We start from the raw sequence: 16,238 nt of genomic DNA, 5'->3' as shown, positions 1-16,238 counted from the left end.
GTTTTCAAAACTAAGACCAAAGATCACGATGAGCTATAATGGGTTCCATGATGGCTTTGTTTGAAGGGGGGTTATGTAGTCACACCATGTCATTTTTCATTTCTCAAGTCATTTGAAACACAGGCCAGTTATGGGATGGGAGTATTGGTATTGGCTCTAGCACCAACATAAACACCATTTAGGTAGAAAAGGGGTTTATGCACTTGACACACAGTGATATGTAGTATCAGTCCAACCTTTCAATGAAGTTGTTGAAGAGAATGCGATGAGAGTAGCCCTGTCTGCGTATCTTGGCCGTCTCTAGAATACCAGTGTAGCGTAATTGGATTAGAACCTTCTCCCTGTCAAACTTATGGGCTTGCCGATCATTGTTGGGTTTTATGCAACGCACAAAGTGAGGCTGGCCTGCCACCATCTTTGATAACAGGTCCATTAGAGAATACTGCAAAGTACAGTGAATAAAGCAAGACTGTGATCAGGAGTGACGATTTTTATTGGTTCTTCTCATTATTAGGTCTTCAAAAGTCTTACTCTGAAGTAAGAGGCCACAGTTTGAGTCTTCATGTTGGTGGTCTCTCTGGGGTGATGTGTGGTGTCTCCTGTGCTCTCCGCCTTTGCAAACATAAAATATTCAGCATGCTGGAAACATGTGGTCATGAAAATCTACAGAAGGGATATTGGGGGTCTTTTATATAAACATAAAATGATCTGTTTATAATACATTTATGCATGTCTCCTCTTGGAAAATCTTATACAACAAAGCCAAAGGTCAGGGTAAACACACAATCACCGTTTGTACAGTGTCAACAGGCAAGGCAAGCATTGTTTTGTCATGGGTGGGAGTTAATTTCCGAGAGGAAGACTGAAAAATAAATGCATAGCATGTCTCCTCTTGGAAAATCTTATACAACAAAGCCAAAGGTCAGGGTAAACACACAATCACCGTTTGTACAGTGTCAACAGGCAAGGCAAGCATTGTTTTGTCATGGGTGGGAGTTAATTTCCGAGAGGAAGACTCGGAAAATTGTGATAAGACAGTCTGATTTGAATCCAAAACTTTTTTATATATAGTAAAGAAATAACATGAAATTAACTGCAGGATTCATTTGCAAAGCAATCTAACAAGCATTCAATCATCAATAAGGCCAAAGTCCTTGTTTGAAAGGGCCATGAATATTTCACCAGGCTATATTATCAAGGTGTTTCAGTGTTGAACACAAAGCAGAATCACACACTGACACAGGTGCTTTTATTTTACGTGGGCTAAAATGGATAGAATCTTTCATGTGACATTTTCTAAAGATAGCATGCTTATATATGCAAATCAATGGTAATGTATGCAGGTCTTCATCAAAGAGATCATTTCAATATGTTTAAAACCCTCATTCATTTTAGAGTGCAACCTGAATGTGAGCTCTAAGTAGCTCATGTGTTCTCTTAATAATTCTCTTGGGAATAATAAACTAAATGCTAAAAAACATTAAATTTGGAACACAAGTAGATGTTTTTAAAATGCGACTGCACATAAACACATGAAGGCAATTCTCCTAAATTCCACAGGGACACTCAATTCTAATGTGTATTATATGAACTAATCAAGCTGTAAATCAGTCAATCTACAAATGCATTAGCTATTAGACAGCTGGTAGGGTCACATGAGAAGATACTCTTTCATTCTCACAGACATGGGTCATTTTCAGGAAATGGTGCCAAGCATGTCTCCATGATTACTGATGCAACGAACAGACCTTTGTTGCAATATTTGCAATACACTTTTAAATGAAACAAAATTGTACTTGTTAAATGTTTGATTTTCATAAAACATGTAAATGTGCATATACTCACATTAGCCCTTTTAATTTATTTTTGAAATCATAATCATTAAATTCACATGGTGAATTTCTCTTTCAGTCTTTATCAGTATTTCATAATGTTTATTGGCCTCATCAAACTCATTTCAATATCTTTTCAGTATTTTTGTTTTACAGAACTTTACAAATAAAAATATAATTGGTTCAAATATTGAGTATAATCACTGTAAATCATGTAATGTGTTGTAAAGTAATGATAAATGGCTAGTTAACGTTATATTTTATGTTTAGTTAATGACTTTCATTTAACCAATAGAATTACAATTTACTATATATTACTATAGATTTATAATTCAAATGTAAATGTCTAAAGGGTTTAAATAATATACTGATTTTGATAGTTAATTAGGAAAGAATATTAACATTATATCACATTATAATGAAATATGTTTAAATTTGTAAAATATACAGGCACAGATATGCCATCCCGTAATACCTGAAACATAGACACCATATTTTTTACCGTGAATTTCTGGCACAGCTGACTTTTTAACTTTTTTCCCCCTTCCAATATTGGGATTAACAGTATAGTAACTAGAAGGGGAAAAATCTGAAAATGGGAAGGATGCATCAACCTAAGGCGATCAGCTTTCCCAGAGAAACGTTGCGTTCACTCACAAAACATTTGCAATCTTTTGCAAAACTACTGTTCCTCCAAGAAACTTTGCGTTCACTTACAAAACATTTGCGATCTCTTACAAAACTATTGCATTTCCCGAGAAATGTTGCATTCACACCAAAACATTTGAGTTTTCTCTCAAAACTATTGCCTTCCCTGAGAAACTTTGCATTTGCTTACTAAACATTTACATTCTCTAGCAAAGCAGTGTTCCCCGTACAAACGTTGTGTTTTTGCTCACAAAAGCACATCATTTTGTGAACTTTAATGTTTTTCCTAACACCTCATTTTACTAAGTTCTGCAGGTGAATGCAATGGTTTTGTGAGCGAATGGAAATACATTGAAATATAATTTTTTTTACCATCACCATGTCCCTTTAGGAGCTCTATAGTACAGAGAGGAGAAGAGGTCAAAATGAGGTACCTTGGCAAAGTTAATGGTGCCTTGTGATTGTTGTGTGCCCATACAAGCAGATCCCGCAGCCTTGCCTTTAGTGTGAGCCAGGTTACCTACACAAAGAGAGAGGTCAGGGCAAATATCTGCTTTTACTGCGATAACCAAACACATTAGAAATCTGCTGTTGATACTTCATTAGATTAGATCACATGTTCTTCACAGATAATCTACCAATTATTGCAAGGTTAACCATTTCAAGGGCACTGGAATATACGGTCTTTAGAGGTCAGTGCTGTGACAGATAAATAAGCTTCACAATGGTCAAGTAGCTAACAAAAGCCTTATGAATAAGGCCTAGGTTTGAAATCCCAGCAGACTTCCTGGAAACAATCCCCAGTGAATCTCACAGGACGTAATCGACTGTGTCAGTCAGACGACCTCCATTCATCCCATCAGATCGCACGGGAGTGAGCACATTTTCTTTTCTAGAGAGAGTGCTACATTCATTCGTTCAGACCAATAGACCAAACTCCCTGCTTAACGTTTCAGACAGGATGGTGTTTGCACTGTCATTTCCATTCTGTGAGATTGTGGTGTGGCCTATAATGCGGTGTAATCTAATAGAATGTGACTATACTTACCATTTGGGTGCTCATGCTATGCTAAAATACACTACAGTAGTATTGCTTTCTCTAGTGGGTCACTTAAAGAAGCACAAGTTAGGCGAACGTTTTGGTTTAAAAATAACCTAAAATCTACCAACAGCATCTGTGTCATACTGTTATAGCAACCCTTGTCACTCGTCCCGTAGTTTAAAGGACAAGTTTGTGTGCTTATAATAAAAGTCTATGGGGCATGTTGGAGGGTTTAATATTTAAAAATTGTAATAAAATGTGTCTATACTAAAAAGTGTTGTTTGAACTGTACAGTTGTATTTTTAAGTGTGATTACTTTTCTGTATGGATGAACTTTAGATGATGTGGCATTTGCTCCATGTAAACAGGTCTTGATAGTTTATAGGAAATTCTGTTTTCTTTTTTTTCTGGATTCTGTACTTTGCGATTTTTAATACAAATGTAACAGCAAAAATACTGTCTAACAAATTCATTAATAAACCTTTAACAATTGAATCAATTAGAAATTTAAAAATATAATCAAATGAAACTATAACAACAAAACATTGCATTTTTTGGTCAAACAAGGTGCTGCACAGATAAAAAGAACTTTTATGGTGTATAAATAAATAAAAAATGGCTGTTATATATGATATTACTTATACTTATAATAATAATAATAATTACCCACTTAATGTTTTAATACTTTGTATTACATTAGATTAGTATTATATTTGTATCATATTATATATAGCCATAAATTATCTTTTGGGGGTGATTTCTCTGCCAAATTTGGTGTGCAATAAATTTGTGATTAGTGATTTTTTTTAAAGAATTCACACTGCAGGACTCTGCTATTCACAACTAAAGTAGTGGAAACTGGTGGATGTACTCAAAGCAACAAAATGTTCCCTTTTTTTTCTGGCAGCACAATGGGGAAAAAAAAAGTAATTGAACGAGGCAATTACACAATGATTGGATTGACTGACACATTGTTAGAGGTCACTGTTTAGAAAATCTGTCACATACAGAGAGGACAAATGAAACACACACACCAAAAGCTTTATAAGCGCATGCCTAGATGAATGTGTGTGGATTTGTGGGTTCTTTAGCAACATAAAATAATTATATCTGTACAAAAAAAGGACAGAAAATGAAGCATCTAAACAGCAGACATACCAAAGGCTTTAAATGTTTCTAAAGAGTGCAAAGTCAAAGCAAACCTGTTTTAGTGAGCGGGTGAGTAAGCAGTTTACGGATCAGTTCATTCTCTGAGGACCTCAGCAGAAGAACAATATCAGCGGGCAGAGCATCTCTGTTCTTAGCCAGAAAACCGCCGGCATTATAGATCACCTAACCACACGAGAAACAAGATGTATTTGCATCTAATAGACTATTATTCTCACAGATGAACTTGGCTTAGAGGGCTAGTTCACCCAAAAATGACAATTCTGGCATCATTTACTCACCCTTGCATACACAAAAGACGATATTTTAACAAATGTGTTTTCATTTTCTATACAGCAGACAAGTTCTTCACACTATTAAAAAAACGTTTGTATAAAAACTATTTGTTTGGGGAATCCAAAATTGTTCTTTCATGACACTGCTGTGAAAACTCCATTTTGGATCCTTTATTTATAGAAATGTGAATGATGTCAGAATTTTCCTTTTTTTGTGTGTAAACAAAACATTTAATTCTATTTCATATCTTTGTTTCTGTGGTATGTTTGAAAAAAAAAAAAAGATGCAGAAATAAATATTGATAAATATAAGATTTCTACCTTGCCTGCGTAGTGATGGATTCCAAAGCCCAGATCAACCCTCTTTGGTCTCCAGAAGTTTTGGGACTTTAAGTTGTCCTCAAATTTCTCTGAATGAACAAAAGACAACTGCTTGTTAATTATGCACTCATTCACACACTCATCCATTCACAAGTTCATTCATTCAATAATTAATTTGATCGTTGACGTAGTTTGTCGATTTAACCATTCATAATTTGTCAGTTCATGCATTCATTTGCTCATATATTTGGTCGTTCACTGACCCGACCCTCATTAATTCATTCATCCATTCGTGATACCATGAGATACACATGAATGAATTCATCCATCAGTTTCATTCAGTATAAAGCAATAAAGCTAAGTCATGGAAAAACAGCTAGGCGTCTAGTGTTGGCAAGTTGAATTATTCAGCTGTCAGTCAAAGACTTCAGTGAGAGTGTCCTCTGGAGAAAGCAGATGAAAACTTAGCATGCCAGTAAATATTTGATGACAGCCTCTCCCTTGATCTTGTGGGTCTGTGCGTACGTGTGTGTGTGTGTGTGTGTGTGTGTGTGAGAGAGAGAGAGTGTAAGTGTCCCTGGTCATAAGACACTAGGTGAACACAACTCAAGCTAAAAGCTCTATGATGTTTCAGGGAGAAGGTCAGATGTTGAGAGGAACTTGCCGACGAGGGTCTGGTCAGTAGCCTGAGGAAAGCGACTCTCCTCGTCCAGTAGCGCTAACATGCCCATGGGCTTCTGAAGGAATAGGTCCAGCAGCGGCCGGTTGTCTTCATATTCAATCACTCGAGCATCCACGTCTTCGTTCAGATACTCATCCTGCAGAGCAACCAAATGAGGTTATTGGAATCAAATCTCTGAATGTTTTATACAATACTATTCAAAAGTGTGGGATTTTTATTTTATTTTATTTTATTTATTTTTAATTTAATTATTTTTTTATACTTTATTTCATTTCATTTTATTTTAAGAATTAATGCTTTTTTCTCTCAGCAAGGATGTAATTAATTGACCAAAAGTGACAGTAAAGAGTTTTTAAAACTATTATTCATATTTCAAATAAATGCTATTTCTTTGAACGTTCTATTCAACAAAGAATCCTACAAAAAGAAAGAAAAAAAATTAATAATAAGAAATGTTTTTTTGAGCAGTAAATCAGCATATTAGAATGATTTCTGAAGGATCATGTGACACTTCATGTGAAAATTCAGCTTTGTATCACAGGAATAAATTATATTCAAATAGAAAACAGTTATTTTAAATTGTAATAATATTTCACAGTATTACTGTTTTTACTGTATTTTTAGATAAATGCAGGCTGGGTGAGTGAAAGGGACTTCTTTTAAAAACATGAAAAAATCTTACCGGCCCCACATTTTGGAACATTAGTGTAGATGCATAAACTATCAATATTTATTTAGAAAATTAGACAAAAATGACACAATATTGAGAACATTTCTTAATTTGGTCCAGAAGGACACTGCTGCTTCTTTAATTCATCACCCCTAAAATGGCATAGAAAACAAAATCCACGTCAATCAGTTATTCTCTTCCTGTCTAACTGGGCGTTTTTTTAGCCAGAATAAACTGCAAGTGCACAAGACTTCATGCTGATAGTAAAAAAATTGGTCATGCGAGCCAAATTCTACATAAAATGTCAAAAGAAAACTCTTTGTTATGAGACAATGCATTCATATTTTGAAATGTCTTGTTTGATTGCACTATGTCTCTGAATGTGATGTTTTCTGTGACCTTTACGCTTGATGCTGCTATTATTTTGCACCTGAATTTCTCCTCGGGGAACGTATTTCTGTTCTTCTATCCACTAATATTTGTATGCTTCCAATAAGACTGCAGACTTCTGCTAGCCTCCTAAATCTGAGCTACACTGTGTGTCAGGCAATTCCTGCTGCTACACGATGACTTCCTGTGAGCAGAGCACTCAACCCAAAGCACAAATGTCATGTCCGTCTTGTCTCTAGACTGCCATGTTGATAAATTACAATACACACATGGACCTAAATTATTCACTGGAGAAACGCATCAACACACATAAAGAAGCTTGTCCAAGAAATCCAATCTCTGGTGTAGATTTGAGCTTTTAGCCGCGGGTTAAGTCATCCTGCGAACAGGGAATAACCTCATTTTTTGGGACAGTAAGACTGCTGCTGACATACAAGCCTCGGGGAGGCAAAAACAACAGAGATTTGAAGCAACAAAAAATAACAGAAAACACACTCTTCAGTGTTTACTTCAGGCTACATACTCCTGAGTGCTCGGAGTAGAAATAATAATATGGAGAACACACATCAACAAATAGGTTGTGAAGAAATGTTACAGGAAAAGCTCAAAAAGCAATTTCTGGGTCAAATTCAACTAACTAACTAACTAATTGTATTGTAAGATAATTAAGCATATTTTTGGACTTTTCTTTTCTTTTGCTTTTGATATTGTTTTAATTACATTTCCCATACATTCTCATTAGTGTAAAAATCTAAATTTCATTATTATGTATATTAGTTAAAAGATGCATTAATGATGCTAAAATAATATTACAACATTTTTACTGTATACAGTAAAGATTATAAAAAATAATTACATTTTCTCCCAAAATCTCATCATAAAAATGTTCTCTTTCTTTCTTTCTTTCTTTCTTTTTCTTTCTTTCCCTCTCTCTCTTTCTCTCTTTCTTTCTTTCTACACACACACACACACACACACACACACACACACACATATACATACACATATATATACAGTATATATATATATATATATATATATACACACACACACACACACAAGATAAAATAAAATACAAACTATACATAATAATAATAATAATAATATACATAATATAATAATAATTATTATTCTTGATTCCCTAGCACCCTCATAGCAACTGCCTAGCAAATAAATATATTTGTGAGATTTACCCATATAAATACTAACGAATTATGCATCAACCACAGAAATGTGGCCATCATATCCGCACGTTTACCTAAAGCAGCATTTCCTGTCTGCTTATAGAAGCACAAGCAAAGTCAGCGGCTCCTGACATAACCCTTGTTTCAGATGATTTATGAAGGCACTAATGTGGGTTAGCCGCAAACGTTTAGAGGCACCAAATCACTTTCCCCCTCAAGGCTACAGTCAGTCTGGGGAATTGCCACGCTTGTCTGCGTCAAAAGAAAACTGAATATTCCACTCCCCTTCCTTTCATTTCTCACAACACTGTGAAACGATAAATGATGAGGTGTTACCACCATTTAGATGGAAATAAGGTTATGCAGAGAGGGGGGACTAAAAATGCTCCCAAAAGGCATAGAAAAGCTCCCAAACAATTCAAGACTGTATAAAATGACTTTATCAGAGGCAGGATGTACCTGTTCCCAGGCGAAGACGTGCTGGTTGAAGTAGAACTGGATCTGCTCATTGGCAATGTTGATGCAGAGCTGCTCAAAAGAGTTCCTCTTAAAGTTTTCAAAGCCAAAGATGTCCAGAATACCGATGTTTAGACCTTTGTCTTCCTCCCTGGAGAGAAATTCAAGGATAGAATTAAGAAAAAAAAATGTATATGGAATTTTAAAAATGTTTGTCATTCACACATCAGTACATAGGATGAAAGTATATCTTTCTAGTTTCTGGTCAGCAAGGAGATGTTCTAAAGTTGTATTTCTCCTGGATGGTGGCATTGAAAGAATTTGATTGCAACTGTTGAAATAGTGGCAAATCTGAGCACAGATTGAGAACACTCTCTTCTCTTACCCTGACTGGTTGTCGTTGTCTGGTTTCAGGAGAGAGTTGATGCGGTTGACGATCCAGCTGAACAGGCGTCCATAAAGGGCTTTGCCCATGGCGTCCCGTACCTCAGTGGCCTTCTCCGCTGTGTTTGATCTGACGATGGTTTCGCCCCGTGTGACCACACAGTGAGAGGTCAGCGCTTCCTGGAGCTCATCCGCACGGATACACAACAGCGATGCAGCTGAACGTACAAACACATAGAAACATAACAACAATATGACGATTACAAAAAGTACTGTTGCACTGGGTACATACTTACAAGTACATGTAACATGACAATACCCCAGTTTTGGGATATGCTATCATCATGAAAAATGATGGTAAAATTACCAAAAATTTGTAAACCACAAACTAGGGTTATACCTAACCCTAACCCTAACTAAAACTAAAACCATAGAAAGAAAACAACATCAACAGCAAACTTGGAATAAAATACAAACAACCCAAGTGATACAATTAAATAAAATAAATTTAACATCAGCAAATTGCCAAGACAACATTGTCATCTAGTTTAACCTGATGTACTAAAAATAGAACAAAAATGAATAAAAACTACAGTATATAGACATATTACAAAAACTAATAAAAATGACAAACACACTACAAAATTACTCAAATTTGAACTAAAATATAAACAGAGAACATAAAAATAAACACTAATTAAATATGTTAATAAAAACTAATGAAATGTATTAATATAAACTAAAGTAATACTGCAAGAAATACTGCAAGTTAGCTTTAGCAGAGGGTTTCATTAATTTAAAACCCTAGGAAATTTTCAGGCTTTTTTTTTTAAAGATTAGAAATACACTACATCTTCAATTCTAATTTGAGGAATAGTTCACCCAAAAATGAAAATGAGCCATTCAAGATGTAGATGTGTTTGTTTCTTCATTGGAACACATTTGGGGAAATGTAGCATTTCATCACTTGCTCACCAGTGGACAATGGATCCTCTGCAGTGAATGGGTGCCGTCAGAATGAGAGTCCAAAGAGCTGATATTATCTTATCATTTTTGGATGAACTATTCCTTTAAGCACATTTCTTTTTACAAGAGCTGAGATTAATGCTGACAAAAAGCATTAAAATAACATATTTTAGATTTACTGTAACATTTTCTAACACACACACACACACACACACACACACACACACACACACACAGGTTTGTTTTTTGTGAATTGTGGGGACATTCCATAGGCGTACACACACACACACACACACACACACACACATACATACATACACACATACATACATATATATACACATACACACAGTGGTGGCTAAAATGATCAGAACACTAGCATTTTCACCAACTAATTGTTGGTCTTTTCGCGTTGGCATGAAACATTAGCATACTGCCCGCCCACTTGTTGGTCTTTTCGCGTTGGTCTGAAACATTAGCATACTGCCCGCCCACTTCTCCAGATCTCCGAGGACCTGACTTGGACTTCACACATCCAAACTCAGGTTAATAAAGCCAGGCAAAGACTGTACCATCTGCGACAGCTGAGAAAATTCAGGGTTTCGCCAGCAATCCTGAAAACATTCTATTCAGGGGCCATTGAAAGTGTATCTCAGTGTGGTATGGGAACAGCTCCAGTCAAGACTGCAAAGCCCTGCAGAGAGTTGTGCACTTAGCTGAGCGCATCTCAGGGTCTGCTCTCCCCTCTCTACAGGACATCTACCTCAAACGCTGCAAAAGCAGAGCTGTCAAAATCATCAAGGACTCCAACCACCCTGGTAACGGTCTTTTCATTTTGCTGCCATCTGGTAAGCGCTTCCGTAGCCTGATGGCAAAAACCGAGAGACTTAGGAGGAGCTTCTTCCCTCAGGCCATCAGGCTCCTAAACTCAAACTCAGTCTCTTAACACCAACATGACTTCACTTAATTATCAGTAAGACACTTAATGTACTGACATTGTCACGTGCACACAGCAATTTCTGTAATATTTTATTAATTTACTTTTTTACCCCTATTGCTGCTATGTAACTACCTTGTACAACCGGTTTGCACATTCTTCTCTTGTACATTCCTGCTCATCTTAATATTTATTAATTCTACAGTATACTGTGCTGCGCATTTTATTTTATACTTATTTTTGTATCTTACTTTTTCCATACCTATATTAATAATTGCACCTGACTTACATTTCACTGCTGGTCATATATTCTCTATATAACCATGTATGTGACAAATAAAAAATCTTGAATCTTGAATCTTGAATGAAAATGTAAATGCATTCTTTGCCACTAGGTGCCGCTTTAGGAGCAGTAAAAATAATGGTTTCCCCGGTAATGGCTGTACACAAAGCAGCACTGTGCTCACAAACAGCTGCTTTATCAGGCGTTACAGGCATGATAAAGTGGAAATGAGACCAATCACTGCAGATTAGCGTCACGCAAAGGAGGAGTTTGGAAAAATGAATCATTGAGCGAATCTTTTGGGAGTCGTTGAGCAAGTAAGGTAAAAATAAAATGCATATTATAAGACAATGAAAGTGTTTTTTGACCTTGCATGCATGTCAACCTGTTGTTGGGGACTCCCAAAACCAAAATATGAACCTTTCATTACCCATAATAGGGGCACTTTAATTCTGTATTCATGCTGAACTTAGCTGCAGCTTCAAGGTTAAGGCAATATGAGAGAGATGGTCTCCTACACGGCCTGGTGTACGACCCGAGACTTCTCCAGCAGGTAATCTGAGATCTGAGCTCCCACCACGGTCCCTCCACAGGTGAACTTCATCTCCAGATACTTCCCAAAACGACTGGAGTTATCATTGATCACAGTGCAGGCATTTCCAAAGGCCTCCACCAGGCTATTGACCAGCAAAATCTTCTCTTGGAGGGTCTGATTGTTTGCCTGAAGAAACAAAAAGATAGAAAAAGATTTCAGTTGGAATTATTTTATTATTGTGAGAAGAATAAAGCATTAAGTGATATGAGAGACATTCTATGACAAAAAAACATGTCATAACGTGACAGTGAGAACATAAAGCCGCTTTCCGAACCTTTCCAAGGACGGTCAGCTGTTGGACTAATAAGTGGGCACTTTCTGTTTTCCCAGCACCGCTTTCTCCGCTAATGACAATGCACTGCACACAGAAACAAACAGTTCAGAACATGACTGATGATACACTAAGAACAAAAAAAAGGTAACCTAAAATTGATAACATCTAAATATTAAAATATTAGGTCACACTTTATTTTAATGTCCAATTCTCGCTATTAACTATGACTTTTGCCACAATAAACTCCTAATTTGCTTCTTATTAATAGTCAGTAAGGTAGTTGTTAAGTTTAGGTATGGGGTAGGATTAGGGAAGTAGAATATGGTCATGCAGGATATGTGCTTTATAAGTACTAATAAACATCCAAAATGCTATTAATAGGCATGCTAATAAGCAACTACAGTAGTTAATAGTGAGAATCGGTCCCTATACTAAAGTGTTACCAAATATTATTTGCTATCATTCACTCAACCTAATACAATACTTGAAAACTACTTGGGTTAAATCAGGTAGGGATATCTCTTTAAAGTAACAATTGCAGGTTACGAACATACTCTAGGACCACAGTTGAACATACTCTACCTGATCAGCATTATGGGACACCATGGACTGATATGCGATGTCTGCAACTGCGTATATATGAGGAGGGTTTGATGTTCTTTTGGCTCCAATATAAACCTTAGAATGCTGTCAGAGAATCACAAAATATTAGACAGCTGTAAACTGTAAATTAGATTTCCTGAAACAAAAGTGTAACGTGTAATTAAGTGTTCGAAAACTTTTAGCTTGCACTTAAGTATATTCTTAAAGTATATTATTTCCATAATAAGCACTCTTTTTCTAAGTACACTAAAGTGCACTTCTTTTTTCACAAGGAAATCTAGAGAGAGGAGAACATGTGAATGAAAGAAAAGGGAAAATTATATATACACTCTTTATGCAAGAGGCACAATATCACAAAACAGATACAGATTGACAGGTGAGGAAGAAAGCGAACGAGAGATGTGGCAGTAAATGGAATGTAGTAGACTATGAAATGCTGAGGGCATTCATAATGAAATATCTCACACCTCCGGCATGTACAGCTCCGTTTTGTGGAATGGATTAACCGCTATGAGGATGTCTCCAACGTAGGTATAGATCTGCTCCTTTGCGTAACGTCTCTGTAGCTGTTCAGTGATTGTGTTCTAACAGAGAGACAATTAAACATCACAGATGGCCGTCCCATCGAACCACTGCACACCGATACACAACAATATAACCATCTAATACCACATTTTCATGCATGACCAAACCTAGACACGGTGAGAGGATTAATTATCTAGACTACTGCATTAATGGTTCTTTACATTGTGATTATTGCACACTATGTACATTTTGCTGCCATATGCGGCCAATATGGCCATACAAGACAGTTACACGCATCACAGGTCTCCATCTGGTGATATCAGTCCAAGGACACAGGCCTAACACAAGTGCTCCCTGTCAGCACTGCTACCATAATGGATGAGAAAATATATCTAGTGTCAAAGACAGCCCTCTGCATTGATAAATCACCTTAAAGGTGTTTCTATACAAACTCTGTTATTGTTCACTAATCTGTCTATTTATTCACTTGACAGTTAAAATATGAGACTGCTTGGATGAGTTATGGTCACTTGACAGTCTCTTTGAAAAATGCTGCTGGAAAATGTAAGAAGTACAAAAAATTCCAGCTGGAATGAATGGGCTGTCTGGCGGAAGGATGGAAAATATCCTGAAGTCTTTCCTGAGTCTTTGTACTGATGATCAAAACCTGTGTGTGTGTGTGTGTGTGTGTGCTTTGCCCTTTCTCTTGTGGGGCCTGTATTCATTCTTACTTCATCTAGAACCTCTAGGGTTGCCAGATCATCCACGTCGTCACAGGTTTGACTTTGAGACTTCATGTAGCTGCCTTTTTTGGTGTGGATCCGCTCATGCCTGCAACCATGAAAGTTAAAATCACAGAAATTAATCACACAAATTACCTTGTTGAAATTATTGATAAAGGCATTAAAGGTAATGATGAAATAAAAACCAATAGTTATATAAGAAAATTGCAAAGTCATTTGAAGATGCCCATATCTAATTTCAAAATCTTTATTGCAAGGTTATTTTATTCTATAGCTTTATTATTTTTTCAAAAGCTATGCAGTAAAATTATCACAATAAATTGAGTTAGCATCTTATCAAACTAACAATAGGTGCTGTGACAGGCATGCAAAATACATTACTGTTCAAAAGTTTGGGGTTAGTAATATTTTTTCCATCTAAAAGAAATGAACAACTATATATTTAAAAAAAAAAATGATGAAAATTAAGCATCACTCTTAGTTTCTATTAAAATATTAAGCAGCACAGCTGTTTCCATCATTGATAAAAATATGAACTTTTTCTTAAGCAGCAAATCAGCTGACTGCTGACTAACCAACTTTTTTAATACTAAAAAGAATTATGAAAATAGTTCAAACTAGTTTTGCCCATAAATAATATAGCCACACTATACTGAATAGTTGTTTTATGAATTTTTAAGCTTGTTAAGTATGTTTGTGATGTTATTAAACAAATGCTAGCATGCACCTATGAACTAGTGTGACTATCACAGCAAATATGTTAAATAACTTCATTAATATGTTAAATAATTTCACTACTGTAAGGGACCGCAAACGTATGCAGAGAGCGGTGAAGACTGCTGAGAAGATCATCAGGACTCCACTGCCCTCTCTTCAGGCCATTTACCATCGCAGAGTCCACAGAAGAGCTGCATCCATCATTAAAGACCCCACCCACCCCCAACACAGACTGTTCACACTCCTACCCTCAGGATGGAGGTACAGGAGTGTAAATTGCAGGACTTCCAGATTAAGGAACTCCTTCTTCCCCTCAGCTATTAGACTCTTAAACAAGTAGCTAGTTAGTGGACTTATATATCTCAGAGAACAGTCGGTCCAAATTGTTTCATCTCATTTGAACATTTGTAATGTTATTGCTGTTATTACGACCATTGTATATTTGTTAATATTACTTATGTAGCCTCATCTCAATTTGCACATCTGTTACTGTTTCTGCTGCTATTGTTATCATGTAGTTGCACTCAAATTGCAAATCTTGGACTTATATATCTCAGAGAACAGTCGGTCCAAATTGTTTCATCTCATTTGAACATTTGTAATGTTATTGCTGTTATTACGACCATTGTATATTTGTTAATATTACTTATGTAGCCTCATCTCAATTTGCACATCTGTTACTGTTTCTGCTGCTATTGTTATCATGTAGTTGCACTCAATTTGCACATGTTACTGCACTATTGTTTTTTGCACATAAGTTAATATTGTACATTCGCATATATAGATACCATATGCATAGTCTATATTTCTATTTTCACATTCTATATTTCTACTCTATTCTCGCATGTATAGATACACATAGTCTATATTTCAATTTTTTCATAGTCTATATTCCTACTACTGCAGCATAGTTTTTATTATTATGTTTCTTACATTGTATGTATGTATGTGTGTGTATAGTTTTGCACTGTCTTGGCATTCATTGTGGACAGCAAAGTAAGAATTTCATTGCTCAGGGAAACTTGTTTTCCTCACTGGGCATATGACAATAAACGCTTTGAATCCTTGAATCCTTGAAATAAAAGCAGCAATTCTGCAGTAATGCAGTAAAAAAAGTGGACAGCAAGGAAGGGGTTACACTTTAAAACATCAAGAGTGCAAAACAGACATCCACTCACACACACACACACACACAATTATACACACTCAAATGAATTGGTATGGCTATAACCATATAGCCAAACCGAGTCAGAAAACTGAAATCAAATCAGACCCTGAAGAATTAAGCTCTGATAAAACATTCCTGTTCATTTTTATAGAATTTTAATGTTTTGTTTAACAAAATGCTTTCTCTGTGTTCAAGTTTGACTGTAGTAATAATAATTAAAAAACTGACGCTTCAAATCAACATTTCAAAAAATAAAAATAAAAAAAACTAAACCTTTACAAAAAGTTGTCTTTGAGAATGTCTAAATATATATCTAAACCCACAACTTTATAAAACAAGTATTTATGTCTAAAAACAATTAGAGAATTTATAGGCC

General features: G+C 35.9%; 2 protein-coding genes across 2 annotated transcripts in view; both read right to left on the bottom strand.

Moving 5' to 3' along the window:
- The window catches only part of LOC107588089 (myosin-IIIa-like), a 26,703-nt gene extending 15,032 nt beyond the window's left edge, over positions 1–11,671 (bottom strand). The window contains exons 1-7 of the mRNA XM_016276100.1: positions 11,668–11,671; positions 9,053–9,269; positions 8,671–8,818; positions 5,950–6,103; positions 5,286–5,374; positions 4,725–4,854; positions 2,915–3,000 (exon numbers count right to left, since the gene is read on the bottom strand). Of these exons, the coding sequence (XP_016131586.1) occupies positions 2,915–3,000; positions 4,725–4,854; positions 5,286–5,374; positions 5,950–6,103; positions 8,671–8,818; positions 9,053–9,269; positions 11,668–11,671 (828 nt within the window). The remainder of the gene's footprint in view (positions 1–2,914; positions 3,001–4,724; positions 4,855–5,285; positions 5,375–5,949; positions 6,104–8,670; positions 8,819–9,052; positions 9,270–11,667) is intronic.
- A 78-nt stretch (positions 11,672–11,749) lies between these two features.
- The window catches only part of LOC107588088 (myosin-IIIa-like), a 55,366-nt gene continuing 50,877 nt past the window's right edge, over positions 11,750–16,238 (bottom strand). Inside the window, exons 13-17 of the mRNA XM_016276099.1 lie at positions 13,966–14,065; positions 13,177–13,293; positions 12,689–12,793; positions 12,107–12,190; positions 11,750–11,958 (exon numbers count right to left, since the gene is read on the bottom strand). Coding sequence (XP_016131585.1) covers positions 11,752–11,958; positions 12,107–12,190; positions 12,689–12,793; positions 13,177–13,293; positions 13,966–14,065 — 613 coding nt within the window. The 3' untranslated portion in view covers positions 11,750–11,751. The remainder of the gene's footprint in view (positions 11,959–12,106; positions 12,191–12,688; positions 12,794–13,176; positions 13,294–13,965; positions 14,066–16,238) is intronic.

The sequence above is a fragment of the Sinocyclocheilus grahami genome, unplaced genomic scaffold, assembly GCF_001515645.1.
Source record: "Sinocyclocheilus grahami isolate Dianchi unplaced genomic scaffold, SAMN03320097.WGS_v1.1 scaffold98.1, whole genome shotgun sequence".
Classification (NCBI taxonomy): Eukaryota; Metazoa; Chordata; class Actinopteri; order Cypriniformes; family Cyprinidae; genus Sinocyclocheilus; species Sinocyclocheilus grahami.
This window is presented reverse-complemented; position numbering and strand designations above follow the sequence as displayed.